This window comes from Oreochromis niloticus, linkage group LG13, assembly GCF_001858045.2.
Source record: "Oreochromis niloticus isolate F11D_XX linkage group LG13, O_niloticus_UMD_NMBU, whole genome shotgun sequence".
NCBI lineage: Eukaryota > Metazoa > Chordata > Actinopteri > Cichliformes > Cichlidae > Oreochromis > Oreochromis niloticus.
Genome location: NC_031978.2, coordinates 22,958,205 through 22,977,928, shown reverse-complemented (window position 1 = coordinate 22,977,928; position 19,724 = coordinate 22,958,205). Strand labels below are relative to the sequence as shown.

General features: G+C 38.3%; 2 protein-coding genes across 8 annotated transcripts in view; one reads left to right on the top strand and one right to left on the bottom strand.

Annotated features, from left to right (window-relative positions):
* Window positions 1-2,918, bottom strand: part of tasp1 (taspase, threonine aspartase, 1) — a 31,427-nt gene extending 28,509 nt beyond the window's left edge. For 2 of the 3 annotated variants that reach the window (XM_019366411.2, XM_013269118.2), the window contains exons 1-4: window positions 2,711-2,918; window positions 1,988-2,192; window positions 1,738-1,805; window positions 68-136 (exon numbers count right to left, since the gene is read on the bottom strand). In XM_019366411.2, coding sequence (XP_019221956.1) covers window positions 68-136; window positions 1,738-1,805; window positions 1,988-2,150 — 300 coding nt within the window. In that variant the 5' untranslated portion in view covers window positions 2,151-2,192; window positions 2,711-2,918. The remainder of the gene's footprint in view (window positions 1-67; window positions 137-1,737; window positions 1,806-1,987; window positions 2,193-2,710) is intronic. The other variant, XM_025897619.1, reaches the window with a different exon arrangement.
* Window positions 2,919-13,298: 10,380 nt separating this feature from the next.
* Window positions 13,299-19,724, top strand: part of macrod2 (mono-ADP ribosylhydrolase 2) — a 398,938-nt gene continuing 392,512 nt past the window's right edge. For 3 of the 5 annotated variants that reach the window (XM_019366420.2, XM_019366419.1, XM_019366416.2), the window contains exons 1-2: window positions 13,299-13,530; window positions 19,204-19,305. In XM_019366420.2, coding sequence (XP_019221965.1) covers window positions 13,494-13,530; window positions 19,204-19,305 — 139 coding nt within the window. In that variant the 5' untranslated portion in view covers window positions 13,299-13,493. The remainder of the gene's footprint in view (window positions 13,531-19,203; window positions 19,306-19,724) is intronic. The other 2 variants (XM_019366417.2, XM_019366418.2) reach the window with 1 other exon arrangement.

The following is a 19,724-nucleotide window of genomic DNA, read 5'->3' as shown; positions in this document are numbered from 1 at the left end:
TCTGGTGTAACTGAAAACTGTGTCAATATAAGTTGATTTTCTATAATCTGGATCAGAACCAACCAACCTCAAGTTCAACTAGTGCTGCAGCCACTGCCTCCACGGCAAGTGCCCCAGCTTTGAGCTGGTCGACAGCCTGCAAAAGAAAGAAACAGGTTTATAGTGAAAAACAGTAAATATACAACTGAACTCAGTACATATGAACAATAATGTCAGTTATTTATATTAGCAAGACATTTTTTAATATCCCTGAAGCACCCAACTTAAACCAATTATCAAAGACACTTTGAATATAACCTAAAGAGATACAAAGAAAAAAAACCCTACATTAACAGGTTTAGGTAAAAAGAGGCATAAAGGATGTAAACATTAGATTAAAAAGACTCACAACTTGTCTCACAGTCACATTGCTTCAAAACTGGCAAAATTATGTTTTTGCAATTCATATTTTACTACTTAAAGAAACTATTAGGAATTTCATAATGGAAAAACACTGGCGACCACCAGCACTAACCCCCATAGTCCTAGTAGACACACCTATGGGATCGATTTCAAAATTCTACATCGTCTTGTTCTTAAGTTTTGGCATTCAGATGTTTTTCAGAAAACTTAACCTCTGACCCCTGACCTTGAGGTCAAGTTCACTGAGATTCAAATTCATCTGAAATTTTTAGTAGATAAGTACGCTCACCTGCCCGGTGAGATAATGACAATACTCCACAGACCTGAGGGCTAAAAACTGCAGGCACATTATAACACATCACTCTTTGTAATCTAAGTCTGTGTGTGACAATGTCTCTCTCTCACTTGACACATCATTTTCGTTTGATGAAGAATGCGTTTGATTAGATAAATGCTGTTTTTCACTTTGCCCCCATAAAATCAATCAAAAGATACACTTCTGTCTGTGTATGAGAGGAAAAGGACACAGACAGAATGCTAAAATCTTTTTACAAGGAAAGAAATTATCGTTGGCATGCAAGCAAAAGACTCATTTTCAAAGGGAACTGTTTCTGCATCCTGTTGAAACAAGACAGAGCTTATTTTGCATCTACCGCTTTATTGTATTGCTTTGTTGTAACAGTGCTGGAAATAACCTGGGGCTCAATATTAAGGATGGAAGCACAATAAATGAAACTCAACATAAGTAAAAGAGGGTGCTTTAGAATGCAAAACAACAAAGGCTTTCCCACTGTAAAATGAAATTAACACAGGCAAATAAAAACTGGAATGATTCTGTATGAGTACTACAGTCAAAACACAGAAAAATATGCAGAGACAGGTGCTCTCAGAGACTCCCCATCTGACCAGAGAGAAACTGAGCAAACAAAAACTCCCAATAACTTGATTTTTAGGCTGAAATGCTAAAGGTTTGGTAAACAATCTCAAACAGAAAAAACTAAGTTTATCTCTGTATAAAGTAAAGCAAGAGCAGAAAACCAGTAGTAAAAAAATTTGACTCTAAGGTGTCAACAACATGTCAACACCAACATACTTATTTACAGTTTAAAGTAAATGTACATACAAATTAAGTCAATCTTTACAAAAAGCTACCACCAATTATGGTCCATGTTGAGGTTATCTGTGATCAGCTAGTATTTTGCAGAATACTGCCAAGTTATTTAGACAGAAGAAATACATTTACTAACGTTATAATAAAAATGAACTGATTATGGGCAGCATAGCAAGTTTGCTACAGTTTGCAGTTTGCTATAGCAGGCCTAAAGGTAAACTTACTCGCTGGCAGGCTCTTTTGCACACATGCTTGTACTCCTTGGCCTTAGATTCTGAATGGTATCCTGCACCTAAAAGTAAATTATTTAAAAAAAAGAACAAAAGAGGCTTTAAAAATACCATAGATGACCCCCTAAAGACAGGAAATACTTTTGAGTAATGAGCAGGTGTTTTGTGAATATCATACAACATATTATACTTGTATTTATATTTGTGCTTGATTCTGCCTACTAATTATGGTGTGTATAGTTACCTGCATGCACTAAAACAAAGCCACCAACACCATTTGGCTTTTGACTCTTGCTTGATTCCTGTTTTTTGGCCCATGAGTTGGTCAGTGGAGAGGAGGGCTGCTTCTCTTCAGCAGAATTCATTAGACTTTCCATAACCCCCGCATAATTTGTCAAGCCTATCATTGCCTATCACACAGTGGTAAGAAAATCATTTTCATCGCATACCTGGGAGAGGAAAAGAAATACAGACGTTGTCATTTCTGTCTAATACGACACTGTGGAAAAGAGCCTCTTGTATACCAGCAAAGTAGCTCTAAACTACACAGATTTCCCATTGACTTAAAACTATAATTTCACGTGCACTGTATTCTTTTTAATGTTACTGTTTGCACATTTACAAAAACCAATCAACTTCGGTGATCATTCTGAATTGTCAGGGACCAGAAGTGGGTAAAAAAACACATTTCATGCACCCATTCTCACCCATGACATCACTCATCTCGTTAACGTCAGTTCACGTTATCAATAACTTTCAAAACAGTCGTTTCACTTAATGCAAAGCATGCCACTTTATGATTTGCGTTGTTTTATAATAAAGATGCGTTATTCCGTTTGTGTTACGTGCACGGTTGATAAGGACACTACAGACAAATGAAGACAAATAAGTTACTTCGAGTCAAGCTAGCAGTCTTGTGTTTTGCTTGTTAGCTCGCTAACACATCAACAAAACAATCCCGACTTACAACGTCCCCTTCTTTCCTGTAAGCGACACGACTGTCTGCTAACCACGACGTTCACCTGGCATATGTTTTACAGGCAAAAGCGTAGCATGAATTAAACTGAGACAAACTTTACTGTCACACAGTTTCACTCTGTGCTATCCACGGCTAGCTAGTTAGCTAAAGGATACACAAGTACTTCCTGGTTCAGATACACGTTGCTAAGGAAGTACGTTCAGCGCAAACATTGGTACACGTGGATGAGACTCACTTTTAGAGGAATAAAGAGTAAACGCTGGTACAGATGTTGTCATCTTTATGACAGCTTTAAAATAAAGGAAAATAAGGTCACGCAAAACGAAAGCATCATCGCTGAATGCTTTTTTTAAATTAATTTGACGTCAATATTTTTATCATTTCAAAAGCAAGAGCAATTTCAGTTCATTTTGTCTGTCATGTGATTCAGAAACTTCTATTACAACTAATTAAAGTTCTCGCATGCTTTAACGTCTGCAACCTATGGTTATCTGCCATTCACTCAACTGATTAGTTTTCATGTATTATTATTATTCTTGTTTTTGTTGTTATTTGCCCATGTTATGTGCTTTTTCAGAACCTACCACTTCAGCAATACATAGATGAAGGAACTCTGTTATATCTATGAGTGCTTACTTGAAAAATCATCGGATTTCCTTTAATTACAATACTGCAGAGCGTCTGGTTAAGGAAGAAGTTCATAACAATGTTTGTGTTGTTCCCCTATGAACTGATGTGCTTATAGTTTCTGCTGATGTATAATAAAGCTTAGTGGCATGAATACTGATGCTAATGGTGTTTTAAAATATATTTAACTGATAGAACATGAAATTTCCTTGCCATAATAATACTTGAATAAAGTATATACAGTAGCTGACCTGCTTTAAGGGTCTGTGCACATATTGTAGCCCTGGACAAATCAGTGTTTTATTTCAGTCAAACTGACTAATTAAATAATAAATTACATCTAAGAAGAAATTGAGGTATTTACAACCTGTTATCACAGTTGTCAGCAATATTACTTCTACATACTTCTTAGTTTGTAAACTGAGAGAACAGGACAAACAGTTTCTTGCGGCTGAGTAATAACAGCTCAGGAGTTGTACTTAAATACACCGCAGACATGCTCGCTGTTGAATTGTTGTCTTGTTAATGTGTTCGTGTCACTAGCTCAGCATTTATATGTCCCTGTGGTCATCGTAATAATAATACCTTTAGACCGAGTTGTACAGACAGTTGCCTACAAACATTAAGGAAATGAGAGTCCTACATGTTCTTCTACAATAGATTTCTCCCTTTATGGGTTAAACTCTGTGTGAAAAACACTGAGAACATGAACAGAACTAAGCACTTTGTCTTGGATTATAATGCGGTTGCACAAAAAACTGCAAAATGGAATTCTTTTAAAAATAAAAAGGCACACAATTATATAACCGTGACAGGCCTTGTCTAAATGTGGTTATGGAGCATTGCTGTATGGAATCCTCTCTTTCTTTTCTTTCACTTAGCATCAAATGTCCAAGAACAGAAGGCAGATTGTGAAGCCTCATGGGACAAATTCATAATTTGTGCCATTTTGTAAACCAAAAAATGACTTGACATGACCCGATTTCACCTCTCTTGCTGTGTTTCCTGGCCTTCAAAAGTACCAGAATTGTTACTGGCATTGTTGAGGTTCTTCAGTCTTCTTATATAACTTGAGTGTTTTGCAAGACACCAGATTGTTGAAAACTTTTAATCAACAACCCTTTTCTGCTCAAGGTTTTTACTGCAACATTTAGTCCCACAGCATCCAAAGCCAGTCACACATGGCTTTCTCAAGAACATTACTGGGGAGTTTCCTGGGGAGGTAGAGGAAAGAATGGGATGTCCATCTTGAACATTTTCTGCTGAGCCTGTCAGGCAGCTGATAATTAAACCACCGAGAGAAGCATTCAGTTCTTGCCTCACTGTGAAGAATGACTCAGTGTTGCTGTAGACACAGACAATTACAGCATCCGTGACTACAATTAGCTCTTTAAATTTCCAGGCCAGGAACTCTCCAGTCATTTTCCTCGTCCCTCTTTCTTCTTGGTCGACACAAGAACTGCAATGTAAATAAAATATGCTCCATGCACATGCTGAACATTTGCAAAGATTGAGACAAAACTAATACTATCTGAAGAAACTAAAAATCATTAAAAAAAAATTCACCATAAATGTAGCAAATCTATTTTTATTTAAATCGAATTAGTTACACTTGTTCTGTGCTTTGCCATAAGAGCCATTCATTACTAACACAGACTTTTATATTTACGGCGCAGCAGAAGTTCTAGAGTTGGACCAAAATGAAGCACATTCTCTAATCATAATGTGCACTGTAATGTTATTTGCTTTGGATCAAGTTAACAGAGATGAAAGAGTGCTGCTGACCAATTAATGGAAAGAGGGCTGGGGCCAGGGTGCACAGTGCCAAAGAGGGGCCATTCAGGCTTTAGGGGGTTGCTTTAGTATTGCATACCATCAAATCTCTGTGGAAACTTCTGCTAGCTGTTGTTAATGGTGTGCAGAATGAAAAATGCCAGTAAATCTCATTTTAATAGACATGATATCTGCCATGACCACACAGACTGGAGATAAGATTCGTCTGATGCCTTCTCCACTTCGTTATCTTGACCCAGGTCACAAAGAACAGACTTTATTAGTCTTTGAATCACGTTGTACTAGGTTTATCCAGAAGAGCAAAAATGGAACAGAAAGATAGTCAATTTGAGTTGTATAAAAACAGCCCCAATCCAACAGTTCGATGAGACTTCCATGTTTTGTAGTCATTAAAGAAAAACACAAAGAAACAAAAGTTTGAAATGATTTGGCACTATTGTACTGAAAGAAAAAAGAAAATGGGGAAAAATCACTCAACTCTCTGTGAGCAGCATTCTCCTGGAAAGAAAAGCTTTGATACAAAGAAGTTTGGAAGCATCTTGTGTCATTTTTTTAAAACATCTGAGCATCTCTCCACGCTAAATCTAATCAGCATGAGTTCAGCCAGCGATCAAGATGAAATTCCTGCTGCTCTGAGTAGGCAGAACGCAGGCGGGCTCTGGTATGAAGAGACATGCTGGATATGGACTTTATTAAATAAAGTAAAATAAACAGTCATAGTCATTGCAACATATTTTTCTAAAGTTACAACCCACAAGAATTCTGCATGAAAAGAACACTTGCAGTGTGATGCTTATTTAATCCAACCTCGAAACCACGCAAGGGATGAGGGCTGTGCACATTACCACTCAGCAAACAGCTCACATCATCATCCTAGTTAAATTTTTAATCAGGACTAACTCAGGAGTAAAAGCAAGTGGAAAAAAAGTTAATTAGGTGATTCAAATTTATAATTCTGAGATACTTTGAGATATATTATATGTACAAAGGCTAGTGGATTGCTGCAAATGGGATAGTTTTATAAATGGGGCTTAATAAGCGATCTGCATGTTCTTCATTAGGGAGAGGCAATGAGTAATAATGAAAATCTTGGCAACATTTTACAATTTTTCTATTCCTTTAATCAGCTCTCTGGAAAGTTACAAGAAAAGAATCTACAGCTACTTGAATTACTGACGTGAAATGTATGCCAGCTAGTCAAGTTGAGGTTTACATCCATGTTTGCCCAAATCTGTGTAATACACTGTATGACATGGAAGAAATTCAATAGGCAGCCTTTAAAAATTACTGTCACCTACTTAGTTTCTGAACAAATCTGAAATATAATCAGAGTCTCTTCCTCTGTTCCTGAGCACACTATCCTGGTATTGAACATTGGCTAGAAAAGTGGGGCTTTTTTGTTGTTCTGGGTTTTGTTTTGTGTTTTGTTGGTCTTTTTTTTCTTTGTATGTTTCTTTTGCATAATGATGTAATGTAAACTTTTGACATTTGGATGTGAAATGCCATTACTTTTTCATTTATTCTTTTAGACATTTATGTGGAATGTTGTCATAATTAGTCCACAAAAACTTGATATTATTGCCAAAAACTTGCTTTGTGAGGTCAAAGCAACCTTTGGCAACCAAAATCTAATCGTATGCCACGGAGCTGAAGTTAAAGTTTGTGGAAAATGTGAAGAAACTCCTTCTGAGCAAGTGTTTTGGTCAAACCTCTCATGGCTCTTTTTAACCTTTCCATCAATAGTGGGAACTTTCCCAACAAATGGAAGCAAGCACTGGTGAGTCGAATTTTTAATTCAGGTACAGCTGGTTAGATAGGCAATTACAGTTCGGGGTTCAACCTATATATTTCCAAAATGGTGTAGAAAATTTTACAGCTGAATATTTAATGAATTACATTGAGTCAAATAATCATCTGCATCAACTACAGTTTGATTTTCACCCTCTTTATTCCACAGAGACTGCACATGCTTTTTTACTAAACAACTTAACTCATCAGTATACAAAGGTGATGTAGGAGCTGTCTATCTGGACATTAAAAAGGCAACTGATACATTAAATCAGCACAATCTTATCCTCAGACTTTCTAAGGTTAAATAACCTGACAAAACCTTAGAAAGGCTTAAATCTTATCTTTCTAATTGGGAAATATGTGCTATTAATGAAAAATGAAAAATGAATCTTTTCTAACCTCTAAGGCAGGTGTTCCACAAGGGCCTGTTCTCGGCACACTTCTTTTTTATACTAATCAGGCATAACATTAGAACTACTTGACTAATATTGTGTTGGTCCCCCTTTTAATACCAAAACAGTCCCAAATGGTTGTGGGACTGACACCACTAGATCCCCGAAGGTGTGCTATAGTATATGGAATCAAAATGTCCTTTAAGTTGTGAAGTGGGGCCTCCATGGATCAAACTTGTTTGTCCAGTGCATTCCACAGATGCTTGGTTAAATTGAGATCTGGGGGATTTGGGGGCCAAGTCAACATCTCAAATTTATTGTGCTCTTCAAACCATTTCTGAACTACTAGACTGTTTTTACTTTGTGGCAGGGTGCATAATACTTCTAAAAGAGGCTACCGTCATCAGGAAATACCATTTCCATGAAAGGGTTCATGTGGTCTGCGACAATGCTTAGGTAGGTGGTGTGTGCCAAAGTAACAGGACCCAATGTTTCCCAGCAGAACATAGCCCAAAGCATCACATTGCTCCGCTACCTTGTCTTCTTCCTGTGGAGCATCCTAGTGTCAGATGTTCCCCAGTGAAGTGACGCACACACACCTGGCCCTCCATGTAATGTAAAATAAAACGGGATTCATCAGATCATACCGTGGTAGTCCAGTTCTGATGGACAGGATCACCCTGAGCACCCTGACTGGTCCATGTCTGTGCAGCCCCATATGCCACAAAGAGCAATAGCTGTTCTGACAGCTATCACAATCGGCATTACATTTTTCGATAATTTGAGCTGCAGAAGCTTGTCTGTTGGACTGGACCAAACGGGCCAGCATTTGCCTCCAACTTGCACCAATGAGCTTTGATAACCCATGACCCTGGTTCGCCATCATTCATTTTTTGGGTCAGTTTTTATAGATACTGACCACTGCGGACAGGGAATACCCCATCACAATTTGGTCCTTGTCAATCTCACTCCAGTGGAGTGGAGAGAAATTGTATGTTGTAAGTGCAGACACTGACAACCAACTTAACTGTGAACGAGCTTTTATTTGTGGTGGGGACAGAAAACAAACAAAAGCAGAACATGACAAAAACTACACTAAACAAAGACCTAAACTAGGAGGCAGCTACAAAAGTAATATAAAGGAACCAAAAACCTGAGAGAAGACGTAGAACACGGGACATGAAGGCCTTGGATGAGGAACATGGAGAAAGGACATGGATGATACGCAGACAATCTGACAACAAACAGAGGAAGACAAAGGGCCTAAAAACACAGAGGGATAATGAGGGAATGGGAAACAGGAGGGAAACACACCTGGGAGAAATCAAACATGACGAGACCAAGGGGAAGCAAAACTAAAAACATTAACAAAGGACACAGGACTATCAAAGTTAAGCAGGGAACATAACAAAGGCACAGAGACACGGACTTTACTCTGACACAAGGAGACATGACTGACAGGGGAGACAGAGGGAACATGGATCACAGGTAAAGCACAGAAATCAAGAGACTAGAAATTCTAAATAATAATGAAAAGCAAATCCTTGCAACTGTTTTATCATTTGCATTGCTTGGTAGCATGGCTTAAAAAGTGTTGTCTTACACTGAACATCAAGGAAACTGTGTCAGTTTGCTTTTCCTCCAGTGCACACTTAAAAGAGATCTATGAGCCTACTAGCGCCTTGAGGCAACTGTTGTTATCATTTGACAATATATAAATAAAATTGAATTGAATTGAACTGAAGGTGAATTTATAGATTATTGGGCAATTAATAAAATAGGGTTCAAGTAAATATCTTGATCTCATTTAAGAATTCAAAATTGAAAAAACATATTAAAAAGGTGATCAGTAGCAAAAACAAACATACATTTAAAACTTTTAGAGACTGTTTATCATTTCATTACACTTAAGTCCCATCCGATGAAATAATCCAATAAATAAAATTTTGGATAAAAGATCTATAAGGGTGCACCAGTGCAATGTGCTTAAGAAACTAAAAATGTGAAGTTTTGACAGTTTATCACGTTCACTAATCTAAAGTTAATATATAAATATTTACATAATCTTTGTCACTGATTCTGTTAATAATTTTTATGAACAGAATTTCTAGCCAAGTGTTGGAAGGCTCAGAATCTTGTCTCTGTTTTTTGTAGATAATGTCGTTCTGCTGGCTTCATCAAGTGGTGGCCTCCAGCTCGCAACGGAGCAGTTCACAGCTGAGTATAACGTGGCGCGAATGAGAATCAGCACCTCCAAATCTGAGGCCATGGTCCTCAGCCGGAAAAGGATGGAGTGCCCACTACAGGTCAGGGACGAGGCGCTGCCCAAAGTGAAGGAGTTTAAGTATCTCAGGGTCTTATTTACGGACAAGGGAGCGGGAGATTGAGATACAGATTGGTACTGCGGCTGCAGTGAAGTGGATGCTGTACCGGTCTATCATGTTGAACAGAGTGCTGAGTGTAAAAGTGAAGCTCTCAATTTACTGGTCGATCTACGTCGCTACCCTCCCCCATGGTCACGAGCTCTGGGTAGTGACTGAAAAGAACAAGATCACGGATACTAGCGGCAGTAATTATCTTTCTCTGAAGGATGCCTGGTCTCTTCCTTAGAGATAGGGTAAGGAATTTGGCCATCCAGGAGGGCCTCCAAGTAAGGAGCCAGTTGAGGTTGTTTGGGCATCTGACAGGGATCCCTCCTAGGCGCCTCCTGAGTGGGGTGTTCTGGGCACGTGCCTGGGATGAGACTCCAGGGCAGACCCAGGACATGATGGAGAGACTAAATCTCTCTGCTAAACTGGGAACACCTTGGTGTTCTCCCAGACAAGCTAGAGGAAGTAGCTGGGGAGAGGGAGGTCTGAGCTTCTCTGCTTAGGCTGCTGCCCCCGCGACCCAGCCCTGGATAAGCAGGAGAAAATGGATGGATGGTTCCATAGGTGTTCAGTGACCTTATGGCTCCTCTTAAAATTCTGGGTTCAGTAACATGCAGAACAGATCTTAGACAGCTGATTAACACTAAACAATCAAGGTCCTACATAAATATATACATACAGTACATAGACGTTTTTTGTTTCAGATGAGCAGAGAATATCACAACAAGTAATATTTAATATGGTCAGACAAATGCTTGATTGATCAGGTAGGATGGAGAAGAAAAATAAGGCAATACATGTATTATTTATGTAGTCTAGGGACACATTAAGACATTATCTAAGGCTTTCAGAGCTGTGTCCTGTTAAAGTCCCTTGGAAGATATGGAAATTTATGGAAAAACACCAGATAAGTAAGGGCATCTAGAAAAAGCTTCGGCGGGCCAGCTGCACAGAGACGAGGCTTAAACCTTGTTTTCCGCCGGAGATCCTGCTGAAGTTGAAATATTTTGTCTACACTGACTGATTGATCTGTGACAGTGAAAACACTAATTATTGTATTAAGTAATTATGTGTTTTATTATTAGGCATTGACTGAGAACAGACATGATGACATAATCCCTTCAGATAAAACAAATTAAAAAGTCACAAAAAACCTTCAAAGGGCATGTGGACATTGACATAAGAACACATTTAAACAATAATTACATAATTGCATACTTATAATTACTATAGCCTTTAGGCTCACTTTAAGTCAGGTATAATTTTGTGCATTTCTCTGTGGATAATTGCATTATGTTACTGTTGTCATAAGTGGGATATGAAATATATAGCCAAAAACAGATCCGACGATGCAATGTTCTTGCCAGTGACTTGTAGGTACAGCCTCCGGCTTAATCTTCTTGTGCTGTAACCATGACAATAACAATAGCCTACGCAAACTTACACAAATAGATCCTCCTCTTTTGGGAGTATACAGATTGCCCTAAAGAATCAACTCTTCACTGTGGCCAGCAAGCCAAGACTTATCTTGTTGCTTTTTGCAGAATCATGTCCTCGCTGTAGCCAAGACAGTCAACATTTATCTTTCTGCTGCTCACCAGACATGCAGACATGTTGTCTGCATTACTGCTCCCTATTACGCAAACTATAACACATTAGTTAAGTAATACATACACTATGCAACTAATTTAAGTCGATTCCAGTTTTTAAAAAGTCCCGACAATGGTCTTTTTGTTGATTTCTAATTCATCACCCTATTAGAAAAAGAGAAGACATTACCATCATCGTAATCAAACTCTGAAAGCCATGCAAACAACATTAAATAACACTTTCATCTACTTTGGCTGATTAAATATCTACTTAGGTCAGAGCTCTGTTTTGAAAAATATGCTGTCACAAATTTTCAAAGGAAACAAACAACGTTAGTTATTCCAACATGACAGACACAACAATGTTAAGAGTGAAATGAAGGCCAGTGAAGCATAGAGTGTATATTCCAACAATAAAATAAGATCCAATCAGATGACATAAGCAGAAAATGCGGATATAGGTACTTGAATGTGAATAGACCTATGTTATAGTTGGTTATAGTTTATTATAATAGATATATTATATTCGGTATCGTGTAAACAGACGCTAAGTTGTAAAGAGTGTATAAGAGCTTTTGAACCTGAATATTTACTTTAAAGTCCAAAAATCAGTCCCGCTGGCTAAAATGTAGCAAGGTTGACACCCAGTGGTTTGATCCGAACATTACAGCTGTAAACCCGCAATCTCCGCCTTATTCAAATAAAATGTTTGTTCAAATACAGGTCAGAGGCAAACACTTAAGTTTGCTATTCCCAGTGTGGATGGTGTTCAACAGTTGGGTAAATCCGTAATAGGCAGTTAGATTGGAAACTAATTAAAAAAATTATGAGGAAATTACGAGTTTCTGTGCCAGATGTGAGAGCTGATTACTTTGTCTTAATTTCCTAAAAGGTGCGCCAGCTCAGTGTGATAAAGATCATTAATTTGACTGCATTAAGAGGCGGCTGGCGAGCACGTTTAAAATAGACTAGCAAATTGTAAACCGTCATGGCGTCCATTTATTCTGCCCCCTTCTTTTATGTTTTTCCCTCAGTTGAAATGACTGAACTGCATTTAATCTGGATGCATTTCATCAAAAATGATGCTCAAACTGTTTGTTTGTTTTAAATATGGATAGGGATTATAGTTCAGATTGGATGAAAGAAATGTTCCACTCTTGCATAATGTCAGTGGTTTTAGGAGCAGATGGGTCTGGACCAGACCATGGCTAATACAACAGATGACAGACGGTGGTCTCTGGAACCAGTCTCTCACATATGACAGCCTCACTTACTGGTTTGATCTGGTCTTTCCAGTCCTCTACCATCTCTGTCCATTTGTATAAATATCGTTTTTATCAGCCACAACTACAGGCAAATTATCACAAAAATCACCCAATGCTGTTAAGAATTACAAATAGATGGCACAGTTGCATTGAGGCAACATTACTTCCTCACACATTGCAAATAGTTGCTCCATCATGGATAATGACATATAAGAGTACTAGCGAAGGGAAGTTTAGTTAACATGATTAGAAAGGTCAAAAAGTCAAAAGGGCTGCTACTCATAAGCAACAACCCTTTAACATTACTCTCAAAGTACAATAAGTGTTTCTTGGTTTTTATCAAGCTGTTTACATATAAAAGACATGAGGTTATCTCAGCCTACACCATATTCGTTGATTATTATGCTTTAATTATACATGCTACTCCGTTTGTTTCCGGCGTGTGTTCAGAAATTAATTTCAAACTACCGTAATTATTATTAATAATAATAATAATAATGAGGAAAATTTCAGGTACAAAGTTGCAGGACTGTTTGCTTGCAGTAACTGAAAGTAAACTGCACTCTACGCCGTGTGGCTGTAACTAGACTACCGCCTCACACGCCAGGAGGGTGAACCGCCGGAAACAACCTACCCTGCCTTCTCCGTGCGTGAACCTTACGTGATTGACGGATCAGCCGGACCAATCGCACGCCTACTTCCCCTTTCCCGCGCTCCAATCACTTGCCCGGGACGCGTACACAGAAAATTTTACGGCGCAGTCACGGTAGGTTGAGCCGACTGAGGTCCATAGAAATTTGACAGCTTCACAGGTGAGACAACCGTCCAGAGGCTGTTTCACTTTAGCTTCCAGGTTTTTTTTTTCTCTCGGAACTCTATTCACTGTGAGCCTGGGGTTGCCACAGTCAAAAAACAACCATTCGAAGTCTAATCATTCCGGCAGCATGAGCAAAAAGAAAAAGGACTGGAAGACTGAAAAAGGTAAGGCTTGTTTTGGAAAGGGGGGGAGGTGGAATGAGGCTATCTTTATCTCCATGGCAGACGGCGTGAATCTTTACCACGCCAGAAGACTGACAGACACTCTTTCTGTCTTGTCCGTGTGCTGCAGTAGTAGCCTACTTGTTTCCTAGACTGCTTGATAATCCCACAGGGCGGACTGTACAGATGTTGTAATGATGTTCCGCCTCCTGTTTGTGCAGCCGTAATGTATGTTTGACATTCGCGTCAACGCTGCCGACAGAGTGCTTGCTTATTAGCTTACATTTAAGGTGCTCACAGATCTTTCTCGAGTCCTCACGTACCTGTCAGAGTACCCCACCACCCCCAACTAACAGTTCCCGTCTCCCACCTGTATGATGCACCAGCAGCAGCAGCTCGCTGAGTTGCAAACAGCATTCTCTGCAACTGAATGCCCTTGTAGGTAAACAGCTCTCTAACAGAGGAATTAGCGTGCATTAATATAAACCGTGCACTTATTCTTAAAGCCGACCACAGTTTGAAGCACACAGCGATAGCAGGTTATTGTGAAACTTTTCTCTTTGACATACAGGACAGACCTGTTGTCTGACAGAGAGGCAGAGGCAGTAAGGGAGACCTCACCACTTTGTGAAGTTTACTTGTGAGTTGTAACTTTGTAACTCACAGCAGAGCTTTTTCGGGGTAAACTTCTTTCTTTTGGCTTAGCAGCTGTAGTTAGTGTGGCAGTCACTGGTTGCATTGCGTTTCAGCCACCTTAAAACGAGCAAACAGCAACTAGACTGCAGCCACAATTATGCATGTCGATTGCACATGTAGTTTCCCTGCTATGACATGCTTATAGAGTACTTATTGAGAGAAGCAGGGCTACATAACGTCACATTAGGGGCAAATGTCCTTATCTGATCTAGCTCATTCAGTAAATGAAACCATGTTTTTTCTTTTTTGTTTTGCATTATATTGGTTGTCGGCTTTCAATTTGAATTATGTATTTGTTTTATGGTGCAGTTCAGTCTGTGTCTAATGGATGTTTCTATAAATGCTTCCAGTTTGAGCAGGAAGCACCACAGAATGAATATCAATGTAAGTACTATTGTTAATCTACATCAAATCCTTTTAATAGGAGATCGAGGTAAGTCAAAACATAAAGGAAAGAAAAACATTTTAAACTTAAGGATATTAACATTCTTATTTCTTAAAATGCTCCTTGGCTTGGGCGAGTCTCTAGGCCTTGGAAAATCGCGCTATGTAATAACACCAAAGATGAAATAATTTCCCTCATTTTGACACTTTTAGTTTCTCTGGAAAGATCAGCCTTATTTCTAAAGTGGTTGAAAAGCTGATTTGCCACATTTACCAGAATTCTGACTATAGTAAAACTAGGGAGATTTCTGAAAAAGAATGAACAACATATAGAAACATAACCGAGAAAATTCATGAATAAAAGACAGCATATGCTGTTCAGGCCGCAGGTATTTGGATAATGCCAGTTTTTGTAGTTTGCTTCTGTACACCACAACACTGGAATTTAAATCAAACAGTCAATACGCATTTAAAATTCAGACTTTCAACTTTAATTCAAGGGGCTTTGCATAAATTATTTGCATTAACTATTTAGGAAATACTGTTTCCAATGGCTCAAAAGTAATTGGACAACTGGCTGACAAAATGTTTCATGGTTAGATGAGGTCAGTTTGCTCGTTATTCCAGATAAAACATCTGGCGATTAGTCCAAATGCTGAACTTGAATATGGTAACTTTTCACTGGAACTCTAAATGTGATGTCCAAAGTGATGTCAGCGGGAGTGAGGGAGGCCATCATTAGGCTGAAAAACCAAAATAAACCTATCAGAGAGACAGTAGAGTGTGGCCAGATCAATCAAAAAGAATGAAAACACTAGCTCAGCCAGCTCAGCCACACCAAAAGGTCTGAAAGACCACAGAAGACTAAGTAGATGAATTCTTCCCTTAGTTAAGAAAAACGCTTCACAGCATCTAGCAAAAACACTTTCAAGGAGGTTGGTGTATCATTACCACTGGTTACACTCATGCAGGGTTTGGCAGCAAATATCTAAAAGAGCCTGCACAGCTCTGATTGATTGGAAGAGAAAAGTCTGGAGAATGAAAGGATCTGCTCCAAATGCATAACCCTAACCCTGATCCAAAGCATAAAACATTATCCATTGAACATAAACGTGGCAATGTTATGTCACGGGCATGTATGGTTGCCATTTCAACCATGCGCCTAGTGTTGATGATGTGACGGCTGATAGAAACAGAGGGATGAATTCTGAAGCGTAGTGGGCTATACTCTCCGCTTAGGTTCAGCGAAATGCCACAGGGCTGATTGGACAGCACTTCAGTGTGCAAAATGAACCAAAGCATACTGAAAAAGCCATGGAAGAGCTTTTCAAGGCAAATATTCTACAACTGCCAAGCCAGTCACCTGGTCTCAACCCAGTAGAGCAAGCTTTTCAGTTAGTGAAGAGCAAGGAAGGAAACACAGTATCTAGTAATGGCCACCACTTGAAGTATTTAAACCAGTCCTTATGTTTCAAATTATGTCAGTTTGTCCCATCAGTTTTGAACCTCTGAAAATGGGGCCATATGCATAAAAATGAAATATTTAAAAGGCTGATGCAATTTTTTTGTTAAACACCTTCAATAAAGTTTTCAATCATACCCTTTAAAACCACTGGAGGCAAAATTAGAAAAACTGCCCAAAACTCATTGATCAAATTGTAATATATGTTATATGTGTGGAGCACTGGTGACTTGCCCTTTCAGCCAGGAGTTTAGAAAACTATTCGGGCCCTTTGATTGATATGATACTACGTGAAATAATCTCATGACCTCTAACCCAATCTTTGGAATTCTGCAAAGGACAGCAACAAAGTGCTTCACTGTAGTCCAGAGAGCCTTACTGTGTTCAACTCCAGAACTGCCTTTTTATTCATCCATGTAGAATAATAGCTATTTTAGGAGTAACAGCAGTGGGCAAGAGGGAGAGAGAATACATCAGGGATACAACAGATATCCCCTATTGCTGCAAGGCCTTCAATGTAAGCCTGACCTCCTGTGATATCCTGTGTAACGATGATCCAAGGAAGCTTACATTTCTGACCAGAACATAGTCATCTCTTTTTCCCTGAATATGTAGGCTTTTATTTGTGCAACAGTCTCATAACCCATAGTGCCATTTAAAAAGAAACAATACAATGTTGATATGACATGCATTTTATTTGAACTGTTACAGAGGTGATTTCAAAGTACACAGTGTAAACTAGGCTACTTATCTGGCAATGATTTCACAGTAGCACATAATTAGGATGATTTGCTTCTGCTTAAAATGATGTTAGTTGGTCCAGTTAATTTCGAGTCTCTAAAAATGGGGGGATTGTGTGAAAAAATGTTGTATTTCCTAAAGAATGAATGCAAAAATTTTGTTAAACCCTTCATATTAAAGCTGAAATCTGAACTTTGATCACATCTTGCTTGCCTGATTTAAAACGTATAGATAATTTAATTGAAACTTTATAGATAACTGGAAAACTTATGGTCTTATTAGAAGAGATGACTTCATCTCACTTTGGATGGAGCAGGTCTCAATTCTAGAAATCTAAATTGTATAAATTTCCTGTGAGACCAACAAAAACAAACCAAAAATCAACAAAAAATAATGTAAATATAATAATTCAAAAGGATTCATAATATAACTCTGTCAATCACATCAAGGAATAAATTAATTAAATGTAGACTGTTGAGCATTAGGTCTTTCTCTTCTAAATCTCTGTTAGTAAATGATTTATTAGTTAATTGATCAACATTATTGATTTATTTGCCCTACAGAAACCTGGGTGCAGCAGGATAAATATGTTAAATTAATCAGCACCCCTAAGTCATACTAACTGTCAGAAGCACAGGCTGAGCTGGAGGAGCAATCTTTCACTCCAGCTTAGTTTAATCAAGCAGCTGATAAACTAAAGTGCAAAGATCTAGAAAAGTTCTAATTCATTTGAAAGTGAAAAACACAAAAAAACTGTTTTCCTTCTTGTTTCTTGCTCTTTTTCAGAGTTTCTGTTGATTTCATTAATGTATTTTCTTTACGAAGAAAATGATAACCATTACAGGAAAACAATATTCACAGTTGACCCACAGAGCTATCATGAAGTACAGCAACTTTATTAAATGCTGATATATATTTAGGCTCTTTCTCTCATATCGATCTTTAAAGTTTAACTTCATGTGTTTACTAGCTCCAAACCATCAACAGTGTTGCAGGAATAGAGTCGATTAGACTCAGTTCCTACAATACCATTGATGGGGCTAATGTACCCCATTCCAACTACACTGTTCAAAGAAGTTTTACCATTATTTTTTAAATACGATCAGTTTATCTTTATTAACAGGATACATATCACAGGCTTTTAAGGTGGCTGTAATTAAACCACATGAGTTACTACTTGGCTCAGGCAGGATTTATACCTTTCCTTTTATTTTGAACATTTTTTGAATGAGTAGTTGTAAAACAGGTTGGTGATCCCCTGCAGAGGAATGGTTTGTTTGAACCTGCAGCCACTGTTGGTATTAAAGAAAATGAGTCGCAGTTGTTTGAGTCGTGTCTATCTGACAGATTCCATATTGTTTATGTAAATCATTTTGCTATGTAGATGATCTCCAGCTTTATTTATCAATATAGCCAGATGAGACAAATCAATTGTCAATCAATCAATGTCTCAGAGTGACGCTGAAAAATTAGTTTGTGCATTTATTACTATGAGACTGATCTGTTGTACTTGATTATAATCAGGTCACTCTAAAAACACACCATATTTCTCCCTCTTGTGGTGAACATTTTTTCTTTTTTTAGTTCCTTTCACTTTCTTTTCTCCTTCTACTCCTTGCTTCTTCCCCACCCCTAATGGTTCACGGCAGAGGGCTGTCCCTCTTTGAGCCTGCTTCTGACAGAGGTTTCTTCCTTACCACTATCACTATGAAGTGCTTGCTCACAGGGGGCTATCTGATTTTTGGGGTTTTCTCCAGAAGACCATCGGTTTCTGGGGCAATATATTAAGTTCAGTTCAATTGAAAGTTCACTGTGGTTGAGTACAGAGGCAAAATTACAAAAATTGTTTAACTTTTAAAATATTTATATATCTGACTGTATGTTTTTCAAAGATCTGTAAGTCGTATAGGAGTTTGTGCAGAGAAAAAGCAACACAGAGCTTTGAAGAGGGAGGACTAAAAGCTTGGACTCATCCACGAAGCCTGCACTGAAATAATGCTTATCTGATAGGCGTGCGGTGTCCACAACTGCCAGTTTATAGCCATAACCAATGGCTAAACACCCTTCATCACAACGCTACTGATGAAGGGTCTGTCTCATGACAGGTCCAACTAACTTGTGAAGGAGAAGTTCCTCATTCGCATCAAGGCCTGAAACTATTACTGATATGGGTGGGGGCCTTCAGTAAAGCAAGAGCACTTTTCTATGACTTTAATTAAGAGAAGAAAAAAAACTATATTAAGTTAAAGTGAAGGAAGGATGTTTGTGGCTTTTAACATAAATCAATATTGCACCTATTTGTGCAAGGACTACATTTTTGGCCTGTTTTTATCAGTTATTTTTTTAGTAAAACTTTTTATTTTCTCTAAAATGTGTGCAACTTGTCTTCACAGAGAGACTGCTCCATCTAAGTTTGGATGACAGGCGCAAGGAGTATCGTCGTCAAGATTTCATTTCTCTGGACAAGATACCAACCTGGAGAGAGAAAAACAGATGTAAGCGTGGGGGTGTGCCATTTGGGATGCTGAAGTGTTTGAAGTGTTTGTAAGTGTGTGGTCGTACACATTGTGGTAATTTTTACAGCTCAATCAGAAACCAGGAGTGCTGTTTGTCAGAAAAGCTGGGCCAGCACAAGTACAATTAATTTAAGCTAAAAATTTAAACTGAATAGATGTAGTTTCTTAATTTCACTTATCTAAAATATATGTATTATCTTTCTTTTTTATTTTTTGACCATTTGTTGGATTATATAGCTGTAAGAAAATTAACCCTAGACAATGGCTGTGCTACATGAACATTAATCAATTGAAAGAGACATTTGTAAACAACAGTATGTTACTTAGTCTTTTATCTCAAACTGTGGACTACTGCTCTCTGTTGATAGGTGAAATGTTGGTGCTCTGTCACTTGCTGC